The 22,962-nt window shown below is 39.0% G+C and overlaps 1 protein-coding gene across 1 annotated transcript in view; it reads right to left on the bottom strand.

Moving 5' to 3' along the window:
• Positions 1-22,962, bottom strand: part of ATP8A2 (ATPase phospholipid transporting 8A2) — a gene marked incomplete at its 3' end in the record, with an annotated part of 285,167 nt that overhangs the window by 178,969 nt on the left and 83,236 nt on the right. The window contains exons 21-24 of the mRNA XM_084201014.1: positions 21,867-21,951; positions 20,555-20,694; positions 17,059-17,197; positions 10,956-11,020 (exon numbers count right to left, since the gene is read on the bottom strand). Of these exons, the coding sequence (XP_084057140.1) occupies positions 10,956-11,020; positions 17,059-17,197; positions 20,555-20,694; positions 21,867-21,951 (429 nt within the window). The remainder of the gene's footprint in view (positions 1-10,955; positions 11,021-17,058; positions 17,198-20,554; positions 20,695-21,866; positions 21,952-22,962) is intronic.

Below are 22,962 nucleotides of genomic sequence, written 5' to 3'. Positions count from 1 at the left end.
TTCATCCCCAGCCATAGTTCAGCCAGAACTGAAATTCCAGACACACTGCAAATACAAAAGATTATGTGTGTCCAGTGGAAAGTTTAGTGTCTTCATACTTTCAAAGCAACACAGGAGACAACAATCCCAGGTAGTGTTTTTGAGAGGAATGGAGGTGAGATTTATTAACTTGGTTCAGTGACTGACAAATTACATCCAAGGACATTCTCTAAGAGCTGTCCTGATGCCAGACACCAAGGACAGCTTTCAAATAACTTCATACAACTGTTTTAAAAATCTTGAAGTTCCAATATTGTATATAATCTATGGGAGAGTTCTCAAACAAAGAATTACTCATTGAAACAGTATTAATGTTATATAATCTTAAGGTCATGTAATAACTAGTTTTGGCAATTTAGTATTTTAGATAGAAAACAAAATCCATAAAAGCCTTCTCCCAACCAAGGCAACAAATGCTTTACTTGGGGCAGTGAATTCTAACAAGAATCAGAAATACCAAAAACAAGACCTCTGAAACTGAGAGATGCTGAGCCCCATTTATCCTAGCCTCTCAAGTACACAGACACTGCATTCCTCCCAAAGCTTATTCCATTAGCTGACAAGATGATCATGTTCACCTACTAAAAAAATACTATACAAATGCACTATTTCAAAAGACAGCACCATAAAGATTTTCAGAGCTCCAATGCCATTGCAGAGAAACACAAAATTAAGGTAACATTATTCACAACTCCCAGACCAAAATATTCATTCTTATATCACACAGGCTGCCTTTCTGACTATGTCAACTGAAATACCACATGGGAAATAGGGATTTAGCCACAATGACTTTGGACACTGAAATCAGTTAGGGCAGAACACCATCTTTTGGAAGATGCCAGCAGAGTTAAACACAAAGGCTATATCCTTAAATAATATGTAGCAGTAATTATCCTGGGCTTGGCCAGTGGTCTTCTTTGCTACAAACACATCTGTACTTTGCTGCTCCGAGCTTCCTTCAGGCCCTAGTTAACCTTTGCTCATAAAGCATGATATGTTCCTAAAATGCTTAATGGAAAAGAATACTGTAACCAGCCAACTGCACATGTGAACCCAAACTCCAGATAACTGAAATTGCATTACGAGGCAGCAGACATGGTCCTAAAACCACACTGGCCATTTTTACAGAAGACTCTATTCAATGTCTTATTAGAATAAAAAAAATCCCACATTCACAACCAACTAAACAAAAAAACTGACAAAACCCCACACCAAACATTTTTCTTCCTATTTTAGTCCATGTTATTTAGTCTGTTTAGTTCTTAAAATTTGCAGTTTACTGTACTTCACATTAACACCAGGCTTCTGTTGAGCACATATGTAACAAGCTTTGCTACATTAAAAAAAAAAAAAAAGGCAAAAAACCCCCAAAACCAAAAAAACTGAGAGCAATAATGACAGCGTGAAAATTAATAGTCAAAACCCAAAACCCAAGTAAGAAACCAGGCAATTCAGCACAGGCCTCTGTGATGAAAACTAGAGGCATTCCAGGACTTCATGTTCACTGATTTATACAGCACAGGAGTTAGGTCAGTGGATAGGCAGGGGAACTAATTCCAAGCGCAGAGATAAGGCAGTCTAAGTAGGAGCGGTTTGTCTCTCACAAAATTAAAATATGTGCTAGATGCTTGCTTGGTCCTACATGACTACTACTATTATTTTAAACAATATTTAGTTTGAGAATTTCCTCCAGGTGACCACCACAAGAAGTTATACTGAAGATTTATGCTCATGGGAGGTAACTCTACTACACTCCTGTATAACATCTACAGCAACAACTTTTTATTGCCTTCAGCTTAGCACCTTAGCTCCCAGTATATTGACAAACAGCAACAATTCCTTTTTTGCAAACCTATTTGCTAACACCTCCTGCAATAATTATCTCTCTGATTTGCAGATTTCCTTACTGACGGTTCATGTGGCTCCTGGATGCTGGACAAGCATGACTCAAATGATCTGTCACAAGATCTACTTTATTTGAAATCTCAAGTAGCTAATTTCCATTTCCTAAGAAGTCTCACATACTTCCCTCATACAAAAAAATCCTACCCAACAAGTCAAACAACCTGCTGCTTTCTCTCCTTCCAAACCCATCACACTGGATTTCTCCACTGTCCTTACTCGACTTCTCAAAAATACTCTGTCTACCTGCATTAAAGGTTTCAATAAAATTTGTAATATCAGGTAGTGAACCACAGAGGAAAGTAAAGCTTCCTCCAGCTACTCTATACTTCTCCAGACTCCCACAGGTAGGCCATTTTATCCCTTCCCCTAGTAAGAGGCTTGCTTATTCCTTGCAGATTTAAAAGCAATGAAACATTAAAATTGACATGTATTTGTTGGTAATTGCTACTGTTAGAAATGACTGCATGGCAAAAGGCATCTAGAGGCCATAGGGCAGACCAACATAGATGGGTTGGTTTTGTTTGACTTGAAATTCTTTATAATGTATTATAAACTAGGGCTTTACAACACCATTTCAGGTAAGTATCACTTACAATTCATCTCTACATTAAAATTGACAAAGTTTTCATTTGGCTGATCCTAGTCCTTAAAACTTAAATGTTCTATTCTCATATACAGTTGGTGCAGACATTTCCTAGACAACCACAGGCAGCTCAGGAAGCAAGAGTACTTCTACTGCTGCACTGCCTGTCTTACTGCTTCTAGTTCTAGAAAGAACTGGAAACAAATCTTACTTTTGTGGCATTAACTGTTGCCCAGTGAAGATATTGGTATCCACTCAACAGAGAAGCTGGACACCAGACCCAATTTGCTTTCATCATGACAGCTTCCGGCATTTTTACTTTTTTTTTAAGATAAAAATATAAAGAAAGCCCTAGGCAAGCTTCTCTTTTCTAGTCAAACAAACACAATTCCCTGAAGTGAACAGTAACTTTTCAAAGACCTCTTTTTCCTTGAGTTTTAAAAACACACTTAGTTTCCTATCAGTTTACTCAATACATCTGAAGTTTTTATTAAAGTTTATCTAATAAATATGATACCCATTTCAATTACTAAAAATAATTGTAGTAAGAAAACACCATAAAATCATCAAGATTATGTTTCTTTTTTAAAATTAAACCACCACAGTAATTTCCCTGAAGATTTAGTTATACAATAGATTTCTTTTATTAATATTAACAAAACCTATTAACTCTGTCTGTTGAACTGCAGATTTTGTCTGTCAAGCCTTGGACAGAACTAGAAATCCCTTGAGAACCTGACAGTATTAAAACTACTATAGACAGACAAATTAAGTTTTAATAACTTGAAAAGAAAGCACAAGTTTTCAAAAAATCAGCCAGTAAAGCAGTGAACCCATTCCCCTTTCCCTTACGTTATTTACAGGTAAGATGTGAAATATTGATTCTATAATCCAGACAAGTATTACTGTACCAGCCTAGATCTTACAAAGCCCCTTAACCATTAATTGGCTTTATTCATCCACATTTCCCAGAGTTCTACTAAACTCCATATCCAAAAGCACACACATTGCTAACCTTCCCCCCTGCACCCCAAGGACACAGAATTCTTGAAGCCAGACAACTTCAGTCACCCTTAGCCAAGTAAATGGTCCCAAGTTATACCACAGAATTTGATACCTTGTCTTTCTACAAATAGCTGAATCTTCTTGATTCACTGAATTCCATACTCTAGCTACAAGAATTTGAATTAGTAACAGACACCAAATTCCTCAGTCTTTCAATCCAGAGGAAAGATTCACCGTGGCTAGCTTGAAAATCTGAAGAACATGACAAGCATACATAGATACCACCAAAACTCAGCATGATGAAAGCTTCAGGAGGCCATCTGAATCACCTCAGCTTGGGCTAACACTCATTCCCAAAGCTCTCCAAGAAACCATTACATTCTAGCACTTCAGCACTGCGATTTTTAGGCCCAGTTAGAACATGGGTTATGATAACTCAGGATTTGGGAATTAGCTGATAATTCAAGATATCCAAATCAGTTTTGTCTTGGACACATGGAGAGGAGAGACTGCAAACACTAGTTAAGATGTGTAGTGGATCAGTTAATTAGAAACACATAGTAAATATGAAAGAGCAACACTCACCCTCTAACATCACTATGTCAGTTAAACAACCAGAGACAGTGAGAAAATGCACTTTGACGCATTCTCCCATTTAAAAAAAAATCTCACAACATTGTAAAAAAGTTAAATAAAAAGCTTAGAGATTTCCACAAGATTCCTCTGATTGGTTCTACTCTATGCAGAAGGTTAAAAAGCAGAAGGAACACATACTTAGTTAGGTATTAAATTCATACAGCTGCAGAATTGCTTAATTCTAGTTTCTGACAGACCAATCAACCCAGAGAAATTCTGTGGGACATTTTCTAGCTTCAACCAGATGTAAAACATCTTTTTTTTCCTTCATTCCCCTGTGAAGGAAATGTATTCCTTTATGTGACTGATGAGAAGGCTTGGAGCAATCAAGCTCCAGTTGCAAGAATGATTCTCTAATTATTATGAAAAAGGAAAGAATCTTTAAAAAATTGTTTAACAAAGTAGTAGTAAGTCAGTATTATGGGAACCACAGAAGTAGGAGCACAGATACTTATATCTCTCTGTTTTCCAAATATATTATCATGATATACCCTGTCACCCTGAAGAAGTTAGTTCTCTACTATCCTCATTAGTTAACACTGCAGATTAATAAATCCTATTGCTTTAGGCTGGCTCCACACCAAGAAAGGAAGACTGCTAATTCTTAAAACCCCCAGACAAACTTGCATGAGCAAGGAGCCCCTCCAATGAAAGCAAAAGATCAGACACGAAAGCATCTTGAAGAAGAAAGGACTATTTAGTTCTTGCCCTTCAATGCAAAAGGCAAATCTGAACTCTTCCTACAGATGTGCAGTGTTAACCATGTCAATCAAGAGGATTAGTATCTATAACTCATCTATACATCAGACACCAGCTTCATCTTTTTCCCCTAAAAACACACCATCATGCTTTAATATCAGAAAAACCTGCATTTCATGGGTAGCGTCTCATTAAAAAAAATTTGTTTTACACTTGATTACACATCCTTATGTTTCCACGGTCTCTTGTGCTAAACAGAAATGAGCACATCAGTATGCTGCATACAAATCCATCTTCAAAGCCAATAGATACTTCCCTCACCATCCATATGAAGCCATGCTTCTATTGTTACACACACAGCAGAAAACAGATCTGGATAATACTCTGTGATCATCTCTTGATATAAGCCCACACATATGTGAAGATCATTAGCAATTTTAAGAGAAATAGTGTTTGTTTCCAGTCATTTTCCTCTAACACATGAGAACTCTTACAAACGAGACAGCAAATTTTAGCTGGAATTCAGGGAATACACTCTTCCCATTTGTATGTAATATGATCAATTCTGTCCTATAGCACGGACAAGGCATTAGCCCACATCTGCTAAATACCAGCTGCCTAAAATCAGCTCTTGTCAGAAATGACCACTATTACAACTTAAAATATGAAAGGAAAAGTAACTTTGAAAACACTGCGTTTGTGTTTTTTAAAAGCATTCCCCAGCCTTCCCATCCCAGTTTCCACTTATAGAAAGAAGAGTTATTTAGTAACTTTTTCTTAGCACTCCTAAGGGTCCTTGCATTCCTACAGGTCCAAGTACCCCCACTTCATCCAAACCAACTATCACAGTGCCAGAAAACACTAACAGAAAAAACAGAGGCACAGATAAGCGAGAACAGTCATTAATGAATTCTGAAAAGTGAAAAGCAGGATGAAACAAAAATACCAGCCCAACTCATTCACCACTCACAGCTCAAACCTATTAGTATTACTTCCTGAAAAAGTGGTAATCTAATACTTAAACTACACAGTCCTGTGTGTACTTAAACCTACAAGTCTAGGTAACACCTATATTCTTTCATTTACAATTCTACATAGTACACTCAAATCAAAGCAGCTTTTCACACAAAGAGCTGTATATTTTCCACATCCATACAATTAACTTTCTATGCAGATTAGCAAATACCTGGAGTTATGAAAGATCCTATTTGTTCCTCAAAAACAAACAAAAAAAAACCCACTAAAACCCTTCTACCTAACATATATGAAGACATCTGATTACTAGACTCTGTTCCTTATGTAACTACTTATTAGCTCGATGTGCATTTCTAGACGAAGAAAAACAGAAATTTGAGCAATAGTAAAAGCTTTGCACAATAGAAAATGTATTCTTTCCCTAGTTTTCCTAATTAGCTTCCTTTGCAAATCCCCAGTGGTAGACAGAAGAGCTGATTACAATTCCAGGCTGAGTGGTGGCTGGAGTAACTTACTAGCCCCACTAGAGAACTGTTGCAGATGCCCCTCTGAAGGGAGCTGATCCCTGGCTCAAACTGAGCTTGCTCACACTGACCAGTTTTCCAGAATATTAACTTTGTCTGAATGCACGTGGGCAGATGATATCAGGGGAGATAAAAGCCCCAGCCTCCTCTCTAGTGCAACACACAAGATGTAACCATCAAAGCACCCACATGGCATTTGAAGTACCAGGCTTGCTCTTGTCTTCCCAGCAGTACCTGCATACCTTATTATCTTTTAATACAGCTGAAGCATACACGATAACAATTCTTTAGAGCATCTTGAGTTTTAGGTAACTTTTGTTTTAGTCTGAAAAAATGACAGCATCTTTAGGCCCATTCTTTGGGAGTAATCAGCAAGACATCACTGACAAGGCATAGACATTCCTTCTTCTGCAAGAGACTCAGGATTCCAAAAAGCAACATCCTCAAAACTTGTAATTGTGCTCGAGAGTATGAAACATAGATTTACATTAAAAACTCACACGGTGCATATGCTGAAGAAATTCTGTAGGTGAAGGCAACCCTTTCTGTGTAAGTCATAATGCACACAAATCTTTCTGAGAAGTCTAATACAGAGGACACTTACTGGAACCATACTCTTTGCTCAAATACATATGTGCTGATAAATAATTTATTTTTAATGGCCTTCTGTTCATGTTGCTCTCCCTTACACAGTCTGAGTTCTCAATGGTTATTAGAAAAAGTTTTAGACAATAACCCAACCAAACTTGCTATTTCTAGCATATGGCTAAGTCCAATGACCAGGTCTGAGCTTTACTTAAGAGATCTGTGATTCCCAGATAATATCAGATCTACAGATGTATCAGTATTTAAATACCATGGATAATGATGCCTGTCAAAGATCTCCTTAATTTTTTCAACTCTTAAGAAGTGTGGGAAGGAGATGTGCCAATTAAGAATGAAGATCATGAAAGTCATTGGATAAATCTAATATTCTCAAGGTTAATAGATCTTCCTTACAGAACCTTCACAGTAATGTTATTCCACAGAATAGCTAAAATAAACTAACAACAAAATAACCAAGTTTTCCAGGTCCTCTCTCTTCACTGGCAGAATATAAAACATGATAGCATGTAAAGCTTCCCTGCAGATACTAAGACTATTTGGGAAGTCTAGACAGTGACTGTGGATGACAAATGACAGTGTAAAACTTTGCTTGTTTTTTAAGAATACTACAAACACCACGGTGGCACAAACAGGTACATCCCAACAGTGAAACATGCAAAACGTATACCTGAACAAGTGGAAAAGCAAGGAAGGCCAGCTTCTGCCTAAACTTTCAGACATAACTTGTCAAGAGACAGGAGCATTGAGGGTTCTTACACAGGAATATCCATTTGCTGCTACTCACACATCTGTGTGTAACCCAGGACTGTCACTCCTGGCACATGAGTGCTGTAGAACACACAGTGTAGCTCCCTTTATATCATCAGGACTGCTTTACAGCAAAGTACTACTCACAGCTTCAGAACTGGCTCCCTCCAATGGTGCCCTCCCACCACTGTTAAATACAATCCCATGTGATAACTGATACAACTCCCAGCTCTTCTTTTTACAGGATTTATGGGTAGGAACACACACAACATTCCTTGGCTGTAATACCACCTCTCTCATTAGATGTTTTTCAGCCAGGGCCTCTCTGGTCATCCAATTTCCCTTCTTCCGGTATCCTGCTCACTGCTCCCACAACTTAAAATTCTCCAAGATGCCAATGAAAGAAATTTTTCCAGGTTAAGAGCTGCACAATAAGACTTTATGGTGTTCCAATTTAATTAAACAGAAACTGAGTCCAAGAATTACACTCAAAGTAAATCTCATGCTCAAAATATTCTCATTTCAAAAAGCTTTATTAGGAAAAGAAAAAACAAGTGAGTATATGTATGCATGTGGTAAGGTCTATAAGGGATAGACATTTGCAGGTTATTATGCTAAGTTTCAAGAATTCAGCTGAATCAAGCTAGGGATTAGTCTTTTCTATTCCCAGGAGTTCCCTGAAGAGAACAGAAATGATTGATTTTTCCCCTGAAGTGCATGATTTAGAAAAAACCTTCTCTCTCAAAACCAAGCAAAGACAGTTGTTCGATCACATCTCACCTACTGCTGCATGCCAAGGAGCAGAAATGGGAGGGAAAAGTCACACAGGGACTGCACAAAGGGGGAAGTGTATCAATATTTAAAAGCTCTAAGCTCAACTTGGAACTTGTAAAAACTCATTTTTAGTATTAATAGATTTCAAAGGTGGAATATATTAAATATAATGCTACAGAATTTCACTGTGAGAACCTTCGATTTTAGGCTCAGCTGAACAGAAGTCAAAATTTCTGTTAGAAATAAATATTGCTATGGAGATCCCATACTGAAAAATTGGCAATAAAAGTACTGAAAGACACCTCAGAGTGAAACAACTAGAGGCAATTATTAACAAAACATAAGTTATGTATTCAAGCATATAGGGAATCCAATTCTACATTAAAAATGGCAGTAAGAGTACTTTGGAGAAAACCCATAGACTTACTTTAGATGGAAAGCAAGAGTAATAGAAAGCATTTCTGATGTACCAGTTCAGAAGTTCCACAAGTTTGTACTCATGCTTTAGAAAAATACAGGTTATCTGAGCTAAAGTATCAGTCACCTTCAATATTCATGAGGTATCATATGATAATGTTTTCTTCGCTTGAAAGGCCAGAAACTGTGTAAGGGATTTCTTTTCTCATCTGACATGACGTGGCCCTCCATTTCCTTTTTTTCCCATAGAAGCATAGAAAAGTTAGAGTTGAAATGGACCTTAAAGACAATCTAACTTCAGCCCCCTGCCACGGGCGGGGACACATTCCACTTGACCAGGTTGCTTAAAGCCCCATCCAGGCCTGTCTTGAACACCTCCAGGGATAGGGAGTCCACAGCCTCTCTGGGCAACCTGTTCCAGTGTCTCACCACCCTCACAGCAAAGAATTCCTTGCTAACATCTAATCTGAACCTGCCCTCTTGCACCTTAAGGCCATTCCCCCTTGTCCTATCACTACACGCCCTTGTAAACTGTCCCCCTCTAGCTCTCTTGTAGGTCTCCTTTGGATACTCTGCTATAAGGTCTCTCCAAATCCTTCACTTCTCCAGGCTGAACAGCCCCAATCTCTCAGCCTGTCTTCTTAGCAGAGGTGCTTCAGACTTCTGGTCAACTTAGTGGCCCTCCTCCGGACTCATTCCAAGAGGTCCACGCGTTTCTTGCGTTGGGAGCTCCAGAGCTGAACACAGCACTTCAGGTCAGGTCTCATGAGAGCAGAGGGGGAGAACCATCTCCTTCAACCTGCTAGCTGTGATGCTTTGGATGCAGACCAGGATGCCTTTAGCCTTCTTGGCTGTGAGTGCACATTGCTGGGTCATATGGAGCTTTTTGTCCAAACAGCCCCAAGTCTTTTTACTCAGGACTGCTCTCAATCCATTCTCCTCCCACCCTGGACTTGTGCTTGAGACTGCCCCAACCCAAGTTTAGCACCTTGCATTTGGCCTTGTTGAACTCTGTGAAGTTCACACAGGCCCACCTCTCTCTCAAGCCTGTCCAGATCCCCCTGGATGGCATCCCTTCCCTCCAGTGTGCACCACACAGCTTGGTGGCACAGGCAAACACACTGGGGGTGCAAGTTCATGTTCTGACAGCTTCCACTAGCTTTTACGTTTACTGACAAATTTCCAGTACTGTTTACAGCTGGATTCTGCAACCAAAGTTTTTGACACACAAAGATTTGGGAATCACATCAAGGAAACTGGAAAATAACACTTAGCTGGTGATAATTTTGCCACAGCAGTAATACCCTCTTCAACCAGATTTACAGATATCCAGCAACTCCTCTGGCACTCCAAGATATAGGCTTTGCATCCCCCACCCAATCCCAACCTGCCAATTCTAAATGCAAATGTCAGATGCTGCCAGATACTTTCATCTGTCCTACAAACACCTCTAACAGAAATCAGATATTGAAGCGATATCCAATACTGATATGGACATTGAAACACACAAAATGGAAAGACACCTCATGGGAAGATTCATGTACAAATATATGATTTTTCTATATTTAATTTTGGCATATATACAGAACATGGCAACCATCTGCAGAACATTTTTTATTTTAGATCTCACAAGCTGCTGTACAGGGACAAGCTCACAATGCAGGTGTGGTTAGAACTGTTCCCTGCAATACTGAAGACAGAAAAAAACCCAAAAACAAGTTTTCTTCAAACATTATTCCTATATTTATACCTCAAAACTTAACTATATTCCTGATGGCATGCTGAAGATTTTCCAGTTTGCAGCAGAATCAAGCCCCTGCACCTAAGAAGTGGCTCATTCTGAGACTTCAGTTTGATTTGCACAGTTTGTGACTGAAGACCTCTGGAGTACACTTTACACAATACACCTGTGTTTCAGCATGAACTGTTTGTCTTGCTACCCCTAAGGGTAAGCAAGAGAAACTTAATGTGAAAGCCTGACAACTTGCCATCTTGTTAGCAACACCTCCCTCTGTCAAGAATTACATCACAATTTGCTTACTTACATCTAGTGAATCTTCATTAACCAGGATGAGAGACATACTCTGTGAAATGAGTCTGCAAGAGTACCCTGCAAGAGGGGGAAAAAAAAGACAATAAAACACAATGACTTACTTTTTGGAAGGTAAGTTTCAAGTTCAACCTTAAGATAAGCATCTATAGGTCAAATGACAATTTATGTTTTGAGCAGTAACTCCTATCAGGCAGACCGCTGTAAAATGCAGTGTATAGGACACACTCCAACATGACAAATTTACTGGAAATACTGGCTGCATTCTATCTGCATTTTCAAACACATCACTTGAGATGTTTTAATTAAACAAAACACTGCGTGAACTGGATGCTGTAAATATAGTCTATAGACCTACATAATTATTTTTATTTTTTTAAGTCTACAAGACAGCAGGTTTGCCTTCAGCACATTACAGGACCAGATCTGAATGCACAGTTGCATCTATGCCAGATGACTGGAAGTGCACACATGTTTTCAGTTGATTCTACTCAGCTTCCTTAGCCCACACAAAGCTTACATGAGCATTTTTTACTCCTGAGTGTTCAGTGTGGTAGGTTCTAAGCCCCTTCATCAAGAAGTACAGATCAATCACACTCACAGAGCCCCTACCAACTCCGATAGACACAAGGTAACTGGACTACATTATTCTTGAACAAGTGTGGGACTTGGACATGAAAGAATGAGAGGACCCAGAAGGCAATTCTGTACATTTCCCAGCACAACAAAATTCAAAACAAAAACCCTCAAGACAGAAGAAAATCTCTTATTTTTATAAAAGCTTAATCATTTACAAAATAAACAGGTTAATTCTGCTCATATTAACAGCAAGAGACAAATGCCAACTTGCATCAGAGTGACACCACTACATTATCCTAGAAGATCATGCAAGTTCACTTGGGATTGGCATAGTGATGTCAGCTTCATAAAATAGCAGAGAATTAATTTATTTGAAGCACACACCTTTTATTGCTCATCTAAGCTACATGGGAAAAGGAAATTCAATACACGTATTTTTTATTTCTATTTTTTTAAACAGAAACTATTACAGCAGTTTAAAAAATAGCTATCAAATAAAATGGGGTCTTGGGAAGTCTCTTACTTTTGTTAATTGGAGACTGGAGGGTATTGCAGTATAAGAATAATGTCCCAATAAAGAACCACTGCAAGGCTGACAGATTTAAAAGCTGAACGCCACAGTCACCATAAAAAGATGAAGTGCCTCTTTCCATATCTTACAAGAGCAAGAGAACAACTGAGGCATGAAGTCATCTGTGGGATTCTTGGTTCCTTAGAAAGGCCATACTGGGTCATCAATTGCAATGCAAATCATTTCCTCAGGCTACAGAGTTTTTATAATTGGGCTAGTTTTGTAGGTATAATCCAGGGTTAACATGTCTGCATGTGTGACTTCTGTAAAGAAAGTAAATCCCTCTCCTTCCTTTGAGGAAGACATGCTTGTATCATAGCCAGGCAGCAGGTCTGATTACCCACAGAAATTCAGTTTCTCCTCCATTTTCACAGCTGTGTGGACTATGAATATCAAGTGCAACCTTACTAATACATGTTAACAAGCCTAGGTTTAATTTCTGCTTCAGAGAACAATACAGTTCAACACTGAACTCACACCTGTTGGGGAAAGGATAAAATATATTCTAATGATGCGCAGCCTACAACACGAAAGCTTTGCAGACAGCCGCTGATTCTGCCTGTGATCAAATCTCAGACGGCAGTAGAAAACCTCCAACAGTTACAGGAAAAGCACTGACTTTTTTCTCAAGTCAGCTGGCCATTTTTAAAAGTTAGTTTCAGGCTAAAAAATGCTTCCTTATTTTTATTGAGAAAAAGAGAATATTACAAATAACAGGGTTGCTCTTTCCCTAGGCCAAAGCTGTCTCCTGCAGTAGGCTGTTACAAATTCAGCATAATGAATTCAAAAGGATTTTCTAGTAGCATTTGATTAGAACAGCAGCTGCAATAGTGACCTGTAATTTCTAAATCACTGCTCACTGCTTCACTTTACCTCTTCCAAAATGAGCAAGATGCCATTCTAGAAGTCAAGCTGGAAGAAAAAAAAAATACTGCAAAAAACAGTTGCTCTGCTGTGCATCTTGGAAATCAAGGACTTAGAAAAACTTATCCTACAACTGAAGCTATTTTGCATCTTACCATCACATTAAACAGAAAGATCAAGATTGGAATAGGAGAATAGAAGTCAACCCTAACAAGAGTTTATAGGGGATTTATATATTTTGTACATTTTCAGGACTAAGATGATGTTAAAATCTAGCAAAGTAGCTGGCAACTGTAGGAGTCCAAGTAGTAACTTTAAAGTATTACTAGAAATGTCTGAAGTTTTATAATGGTTTTGTAATAGTTATTACTGGCAATACTAACATGGCAAGCAAAAATGCACTCTAAGATAAGTATTTTTGTCAATGCTTCTGAGTAAAATAAGATCAACTGCTGGTTCAAAGCCAGGTATAAAATGTCAACCCACACCTGTAAGTTGATATCTAGCTCTTTAATTTAAAAGTCCGACTAAAAGTCCATGAAGCAGATGAATCAGGTACTTCTGGGACTTATTTCCCTTTAAGTGTCCTGGGAGAAAGATTACTTGAACCAGAGTTCAAGATCATAGCCCACAGGCACATTCATACTCAAGGCATACAGAATGCAGCATCTGAGGGAAGAATGATTATCCTCTGTGCTTAGAGAGGGCACAAATGCCCTGTTCAAACTATGCACAGTGATACAGGCAAGTGTGCTGGCATGGCTTGTCTCCCCAACTGAAACAAAGCACAGCTCACCAAGAAGCATTCTTATCTCTGAGCTGGAAAGATAGGGGTCTGATGGATGTACTGTTAGATGGGTAGGGAATCAGCTGGATGCCTGCATCCAGAGAGTTACAGCCAATGGTTCTACACTCACATGAAAACCAGCAATGAGTAGTGGCCCTCGTGCCAGTCCTGAGACTGGTCCTTTGCTAGCCACACCAGGGACAGACAGGGATCAAGTACACCCTCTGCAAGCCTTGAGAGAACACAAAGCTGAATGGTGCACCTAAATAACACTGGAGAGAAGTGATGCCACCCAGAGGGACTTCAGTCCACTTGAGGAGTAGGCCTGTGAGAAACTAATCAAATTCCACAGGGCCAAGTGCAAGGTCCTGCACCTGTACTGCAACAACCATAAATATCCATCAGGACAGACTAGGGAATGAATAGACTGAAAGCAGCCCTACTGAGAAGCACCTAAGTGATGAAAAGTTCACTGTGAGACGCTGTCTGGAATATCATATCTGGGCCCCCAGCACAAGACAGATGGGAACCTGTTAGAGTGAGTACGGAAGAGGGACACAAAAGCAATCAGAGGGCTGAACATCCCTCCTCTGAAAACAGGCTGAGAGTTGGGGCTCTTTAACTGGGAGAAAAGAAGGTTCTGGAGAGACCTTTCAATATACAAGGGGGAATATTACAACAAAGACTGAGAAAGACTTTTTACCGAGGCCTGCAGTGGCAGGTCAAGGGCCAGTAATTTCCTACTGGAAGAGAGTAGGTTTAGACTGGACATAAGGAAGACATTTATTATGATGGGCAGTAGCAAGACTGGAGCAGGTTGCCCAGAGAAGTTATGGATGCTTTGTCCCTGGATGTGTTCAAGGCCAGGTTGGACGGAGCTTTAAGCAACCTGATTTACAAAACATGTCCCTGTCAGGAAGGGAGCAAGAGGACTGTATCTTCAGAAGGTCCTTTTCAACCTCAAACCCAAGCAAACATAAGGCAGTGCTTGTAGGCAGCTATCAATGCACACCCTAGGTAAGGGCATTCAGCTCAACTATAGGGACGGATTCATGGTTCAGGGAGGGACACACTTGAGTTAACACTATAATCCCATTCCTAGAAAACAAATCTTTTCCTAGGGAAGTTACTAGCTGGAAATACAGCAGTTCTGGTGCTCTGCTGAGCACAAGGATGATGGCAAATAGAAATCTGTTATGGGTGTTTTTGTCTCACTGAAAAGCAAAGATGACCCAGGGTCTGTAGACTGATGAAAAGGATGAAGCTGCAAGAACACAGTTAAGCCTTCTATAGCTGTTTGCAGATCATGCTTAAAGATGCTTCTGTACCTGGAAGTTCCATTTTCAAGAGCTAGATTCAAATGATTGATCAGTATTAAAGCTTATCATGAACACTCTCCTCACTTGCAGAACTACTGACTAGCACCCGTCTGAGTGAACAGCATACAGCCGCCCCACAGAAGGTCAACCATTGCTCTCCAGAGAAGTCAAGAATGCAATCCAGAGACAAAGACATATGCAAATTCTGTAAACCAAAGAATCAAGAGATTCAAGTACTCCAGCTCCTTGACAGAGCTGCCAAGAGCTGAAATATCCCTCAATACACATACACCTCCAAGCAAGAGTCAAGAAGCATAACCTCCAAACACAATGAGAAAGTGAAAACACTTTACTCCCCAGACAGCATATTTATACCTGAAACATATAGTGCACACGTGGATTGGGTTTTAAGTTGAAGGTTTATTACAGTTTTATTGGATTACACACAAAAACTGGAAGAGTGCCACATGTTTATACTTTCAAGCCAACTTGAACATGAAGCTAATTAAGTTAGAGTTTTACTACCAAACTGTACCTTAAACTAAGGGATAATTTAGAAGTTTTAAGTGAGATTATTATTCTTCTCAAGTTGCTGTAATAAAAGAAACAACAAACCAACAGTTTTAGAGAAAGCTGGAAGTTAGTCTCCTTCAGAGTCTTCAGAATAAGCTTATTTACTGGTGTTCAGGTAACTGCTGTTGGTTAATATAGCAACTTATTCCAGGTACTTACATCAAAATGTGTAGCTACATTTTTTTAACTAGTCAAAAGATGGTGTTTCCCTTCTGAAGTTATCTACTGCACACAAAAATTCTAGTCGAGCAGATTGCATCATGAAAGTTCTCTGAGTCAACCAAAACAGTAAAAAAAATTAAAAAAACATAAAACAGACCAAAAGAAAAGCACAAATGCTCAAAACTTTCCTGAAAATAATTTATTTACAGAGCATCATTGATAAAGATTCTTGAATGAGTTTGAGAAAGCAACCTATGTTGTTAAAGTTCCTTTTAACCTACACCTGTACATCTAAACAGACTAATCTGCAAATCTAAATGCAGTTGTGGAACCCTAACAGCATAGGTTGCCTTCTGCTGAAGGAGCTATTTATTCAGTCTTTTTGAGCTCATATTGACTTTAACACTCCCTAATTACATGAATAATGCAACCAATTTTACATTTAGAACTGCACACAGCCAGGTCTGGGTGTATTTCAGGCTATTCCTGGGAGAACATAAAATACACTTTAACTGAACTTAGGTGAGATGTCAGATCACAAGAGTGCAACTCCATCTCTTCCCCTCTCAGGGCAGGCTTATGAGGGATAGGGAGAAAAATTATCAAAAAGAACACAATAGCATCATGGCATCCTATTGCCAAAGATGGGACATTTGGGAGGTGTGGCATGACAAGGGTTGTGCCTACATCAGGGTATGTCCCTTTACCAAATCTTTACTGTATACTAATAGATGTGCTGTATGGGGACAGCTGGGTCAGTTATTTAAGCTTGAATAATCCACCTAGGTTCACAGACAGGGTTTGGAAGATGCTGTAAACTATACATGCTTTGCATTATCGTATTTCCCATTGTATCCCAAACTCAATTCAAAGGCAGTCAGTAAGAAAAGGAAAAAAAAAAAGCTTTAAAACCATTTCTGAAACTTTAGCCTGGTAGAGTTCTCCTGTTACCATCAGAAAGCAAAGTTACATATATTCATTCAATTAGAACTGCATTTAACCAAGAGCAGATGAGTCCCTTCTGCCTCAAAACAATAATAATAATAAAAAAAGAATATGGCCTGACACACACACAGTGAAGACAAGACTTCACTACAAAATCCCTTCTCCAACACTATGCCCTGCTATCAAGGAACCACTCTATAAGCAGCAGGTCCAATTCTATTTAAAAACACACTCAGCATATCTTGCATGTGACCTGCTACATACCAGACAAATTCAGAGTAACCAGAATGATGGATACCTATATTGAGAGCTGTTTCCTGTTTGTCACCTGTCAGAATCCATATCTTAATTTCTGCTTTTATTAGTGTGGCTATTGTTTCTGGAACACCTGCTTGCAGGCGGTCTTCAATGGCTGTAGCTCCAAGAAGCAGCAAATCCTGGAGGGAAAAAAAAAAAAAACACAAATCCACAAATTCTTTTAAGATCAATCTCTGTTTGGAATATATTCAAAAAAGGAATTAAGACAGCATGTTGCATCTCACTGCTAATATTGCACTTTGACAAGCAATATACACCACAGTAAGTTTGTAGTACGGCTATTCTATTTCCTCTGCATACAATTCACATTTCAAGAGGTACAGAATAGAACAGAATGTTTTTGATCAGAAAGATGGCAACATTTCAAGGCTAATTGATTGAAGTTATAAAAGTCCAAAGTTAGCCTATAGATGAACATATACACTAGACCATTTACTAATCACCATAGCAACATGATGAGTAGTCAGTTTATATATTTAAGCTCACGAAACAAAAATTTTTTGGCATCACATCATTTAAACTAATTTCCGCCTATAAAATGTACATACAGACTGGATACAATCCCTCCAAGCAAAAATTATTGCAACTATTTATGGATCTAATCATTACATTTGTGTAATACAAGTGGTATGAACATTAATCAATCCAAGTATCTCTAATCAACATACAGATGTATGCCAGAAATCCATATCTCATACAGTGCATTTAATACTACAGAGTTAGCTGTATTCTCAGGCAATTCTAAAACAATTGCTTGAGGAAATTTGGCTACATTGCAGTAAAAAAAAAAGGGAAAAAAAATTGCTAAGAAATGTATCTTGTCAAAAGGTACAGTCCACTCAGATTTTACTGCTAAAAGAATTTTAATGATTCCTTACATATGCAAAGATGTTCAACTTAAATAGAAATAAGTCTAGGTATACTGTACCATTACAGAAATTGCACAGAAAAAGGCAGCATATTCTATTCTTTGCAGGGACTAAAATTACTCAACAGAAATGAAAACAAATGAACAGAAGGAGTACAAGTTGCTGTTGCTCAGCTTGGGAATGACAAGGCTTCAGCGTGATCTTACCATGACCTTTCTGTATAAAATGTAGGCTTATAGGAAAAATTAATAAAGACTGTTTACCAAGGCCAGCAGCAGCAGGACAAGGGGTGATGGTTTTAAACTGACAGAGGGTACATTTAGTCCAGGCATAAAGAAGTGACTTGTTTATGATGGGAGTGGTGAGACACTGGAACAGGTTTGCCCACAGAAGTAGTGGACCCACTCCTGGAAGTGTTCCAGGCCAGGCTGGATTGAGATTTGAGTGTTGTGATCTAGTGAAAGCCGTCCCCATCCATGGGTGGGAGACAGGGGTACAAGGATATGATCTTGAAAGGTCCCTTCCAACCCAAACCTTTTCATGATTCCATGGAGAGGGCATTAAAAGCAGCTCCCACTTGTATGAATCTAAGCACATCTAAAGAACAGAAGGGCACATGGCTATCCATACAGTGTGTAAGCTGACATGAGTTACAGGCCTTCACAGAGTTTCATTTTTGCTATGAGAGATTCAGCTGAAAAGGTGGCAGAATTGATTCATGCAAGTCACTAAGCCTTAGTACTCCACAGCCTCTCAATGCCTCACCAGCTCTGTCAATGCTAGCAACACTTGAAGGTTACAAACATAATCCAAGTGCGCAGTGTAGATGGTCTTTTTTTCCCAAAATCACTTGTTAAGAAGTTACACATGACAGCAGGGGATCAGCATGGCTGAGCTACCTGAGCAGGGGAGCTACCACTGCACCCACTGAAGTTCATGAATGCCAGTTTATCTCTAAGGCCCGCTTCTTGGCATGTCCAGTAAGCAAACATTAACAGGAAGACATACAGTGGATAGTTCCTAACTTCAATTTTACAACCCACTCATGGGTTCCCTTTTTTCTTAAACAGGATTCTAAATTGTGAAAAAGGCAGAAAGTATATGACCAAAAACGACCTAAAGCTTGAGAACACATATTAAAGTACAGAAAAAGTTATGTTTATTTTTCACCTCGGTGAAAACAGAAGACTATGAGAGCACAGTGAAAGAAGCAGAAAGCTGAAAGGAGCTACTCAATGAGATAACCACACTGTTACTGAAACATCATTTCAGGCATGACTTGGAAAACAAAGATCCAATCTTTAGCTCTTACTGGAAGAGTTTCTGGAGCTTTCTTCTTACCCCCTGAAAGTTAGCTCCTATCCTAGTCTCAATGTCTCTGTGGATGCCCCATCCCTGGAAGTATTCTAGGCCAGGTTGGATGGAGCTCTAGAAACCTGGTCTAGTGAAAGGTATCTCTGGCCATGGCAGGAGGATTGGAACTCAATGATTTTTATGGTCCCTTCCAAACCAGGCCATCCTATAATTCTACAATTTGCCCCAACTAACTTAAACAGTGCTCCAGAACCTAAGCAATATTTTAACATTAATTTTAGAAGATATTGAAGTTCAAAACACGTTTTAAAGAAACCACTAAATAAAATTAAATACCTGCGGCAAGAGGGAAGAGCATGAACCTGTGCAGGTGAAGAGTGCAAGTACTAGCACTCATGAAAGCAGCAAGACCTACAAGGCTCAGAGAAACACTGGCCTCTAGCGTTGGCATTTTAACGTTTCTTTCACTGTAGGATGAGCCTTTCAAATAGATTCTCTGATATCTACTTTCCCCTTCTAAAATTAAGAGCTCTGCAATTTGCAACGGAGTACAGCTTTTCAGCATATTTTTAGCCCATGTCCCTACAGGTTTTGGTGAGCCCTACACTGTGCCTACAACAGTCTTCAAAAACCTTGAACTTGACTGCTGTATGAAAAGGAACACATCTCTTCGTACCATGTCGCCCTGATTTTTTAAGATTTTCTAAGCTTTCTGATGTTGACATTCTTTTAGAGAACTTTCTCACACACTTTCTGTAAATAACTCATTGTTTTGCACTCCTTTATGGAGGAGGAGAACTTTGATAGACTGTTGGTTTGTCCAGCGTCATTGGAGAGGTGGCACCGTCACCCTCCAATCCACTGTCACTTTTGGAAAACTATAAATGTTGGAGTCAGAAAATAAACTTCTCTTTTTTGCTCTTCACCTTGAGAGCGGCGCTGTGCGCCTGCGTTCTTTTGTGTTCCATAGCGACAGTACCCTAGTACATGGGAACTTGGTGCAACACAACAATTTACATATATTATTTTATCAAGTTACAACAAGCTTACACAAAACAGAAACATAAAAATAGTGAGAAAAGGGGTTTTAACTAGAAATTATTTTTTTATCTGTAAATTCATCTCAGATTTACAGATGAAAACTGTGGACTGAACAGGTTACCATCTAAGAACACCCTTCCAGTTTCTCATCTATGAAATTAGAAGTTTATTTCATTGTATAAAACCCAAATTCCACTGGAAAATACACATGTAAGGTAATCTGCATCTGATCATCAAGAAAGTATGTTTTACCTTTTCAATGATCTCATAGCACTCCTCCAGCTTCTGAGTTCTGTCTTTCAGAACCGTACTGGATTCATTATAGACATTCAGCCACTCTCTGTAAGACTTCTCTGACAGATCAGCATAAGCAATGCACAAAGTCCTCAGACCTGCAAAACAGAAGACAGCCATTACCCACAGTAAAATTACATTGAGTATCATCAAATCATTCACACGTGATGAATGCTAAAGTCTAACCCTCAAGCTGGAACAGCAAAAGCTTCTAACACACACTGTAAACTCTGGATTCCACAAAATCTCCCTGTAGATTTTTTTAAGCACTTGGATTTCCACAAATGTAAACCACGAATCTGGTTCATTTTGGCTACTAATGCAGGTGCAGATCAAGAGAGCATTTGACAAAAACTTTTTACTAAGTATGAAAGCAATCTTGCCTTTCAGGTACTTTTAAAAACATCATATAAAAGAACGGGCTACATACTGTGATTGGTGATAATACTTCTCACACATCCTGTACAGCCCGTGCTTCCTTTTAGCAAGCCTGTGTTCTCCTTCAGTGTACCAATGTAACTCACACAAATAATGGGAGCTACACACACAATATAGTGAAGAGGGTCCATGAAGTATGAAAACCAATTTATTAGAGCACAGGTAAAAATTAACATAGAGAAGTAATGATTTCTTTTTCTGTCACAAATCAATCAAAAAGGAGTTTTGCGATAAAATACAAAAGTTCCAGTACTGGGAACTTTTGGGAGTCTGCAAAAACAATTTTTTTAAAAGCTGACTGGAAGAAAAATACTGGTTCATGGTTTTACTATAACTCAGGTATCCCATGCTATCACAGAAGAGGGAACAAAGCCAGCTTCCCAGGGAACAGAGGTGTTACACATCAGTCAAAGCCCTCACAGACCATTTCAGATCATCTTTGATGTTTCAGTCTACCAGGCTTCCCAGCACATTGAGGTTATCACTCTGCTTCATAAAAAGATGTTGGTATCCAACTTCTACCCTGGTAAAAACACCTCCAACTCCAATATAATTGAGTTATTCTGGGCAGTACAGCTCATGCCCTTTCCCTTCAGCACGGACATACAGAACACTTTTCCTTCCAAATTCCAGCTCCCTACTGCAATCACACAGAAGTCAGACAAAAACCTCCTTATAGCTGAAGTCAACCTAAAGTTAATTTGCTGATAACACACCCCATCTTAATTTATCTTCACAATCATCTTAGTTGACACCACAGAGCTTAGATAATGCAGAAGATGCTGCAAATAATTTCATGAACTGAATTCTCATGGCATGCTGTTTCTCTTACCTTCTGTTGCGAAGTATTCAAGATGGCACAGTGTTTGTTCCATATACTGGGAATCTTTTGAAAGCCTCTCAAAAATTACATTATCCTATTAAAACCAAATTCATTACAACAGAGTAAGTCTACATATGAAGTTGCCATTTGTGTATTTACAAGCTCAAGAGAAGCAACCTGAATGGACTTGCTAATATCAAAAACAAAACTGTATTAACAATATATTTGGGGTTTAGAGACTGATTTGAGTAATCTGGATTGTGCCCAGTGGCAGAGGTACTGCATTCACTACAAATAGTGGAGAGAGAAGCACGCTCTGCCCTCCTCCCCTCTTTCCATAAAGAGGTCTCCATTACTGGGCAGAACAGAACACTTCTCTATAAATTACCAAGCTAATATATTGACCATCAGACCACACAAATGTCTGATCTTGGTGTATATACAGCAGTCTTGTGCAGTAGACTTTCCTGCATCCTTTCCAGAAAAGATTCCTATTGATGTTTGAAAAAAAGGCAGAAACACTGATCATGTTCTACCACAACATTCTCTCAGAAACAACCTTCTTCCTGCAGCAGCTTTCTTTATCAGTAAATTAAAGGACAACTGAAAAGGCCCTATTAACAGCTGAAATCAAAATATAGCATCACCAACATATCTAGAGTCTCTGGATTTTGTTTATAACTACCAGAACAAGTTCTACACATGCAATACAGAAACCCTACTCAGACATCTGCTCTTAAGCTAAGTAAACAGACCTACGTTAGAGACAGGCATACAAACCTAATTATTATGGAAGCAACAGGACAGAGGATGACTACCAGAACGTGGAAAAGTTAATGCAGAATAGGCAGTTAACTTACAGTTCACATGAGTGGCAGATGCAGCACATGAGTACATCTAGGTCTGTTCATATGGAAAATAGCAAGAATTTGTAAAACTCTCCTGTTCTCCATCCCTTTCAGTGCCACACTCCAAAGAATGGTGTGAACTCAGGCATGGCATGAACAAGCAAGTTTCAAGCCTGTGTGGTCCTATTAGGCATAGGACTGTAAACTACCACACAATGGCAGCAGGCTTCATTCACTTCCACCACACCAGAAAGAAG

The sequence above is a fragment of the Fringilla coelebs genome (genome assembly GCF_963513975.1).
Source record: "Fringilla coelebs genome assembly, chromosome: 2".
NCBI lineage: Eukaryota > Metazoa > Chordata > Aves > Passeriformes > Fringillidae > Fringilla > Fringilla coelebs.
The sequence above is the reverse complement of the archived record's forward strand: the minus strand, read 5'-3'. Positions and strand labels throughout refer to the sequence as shown.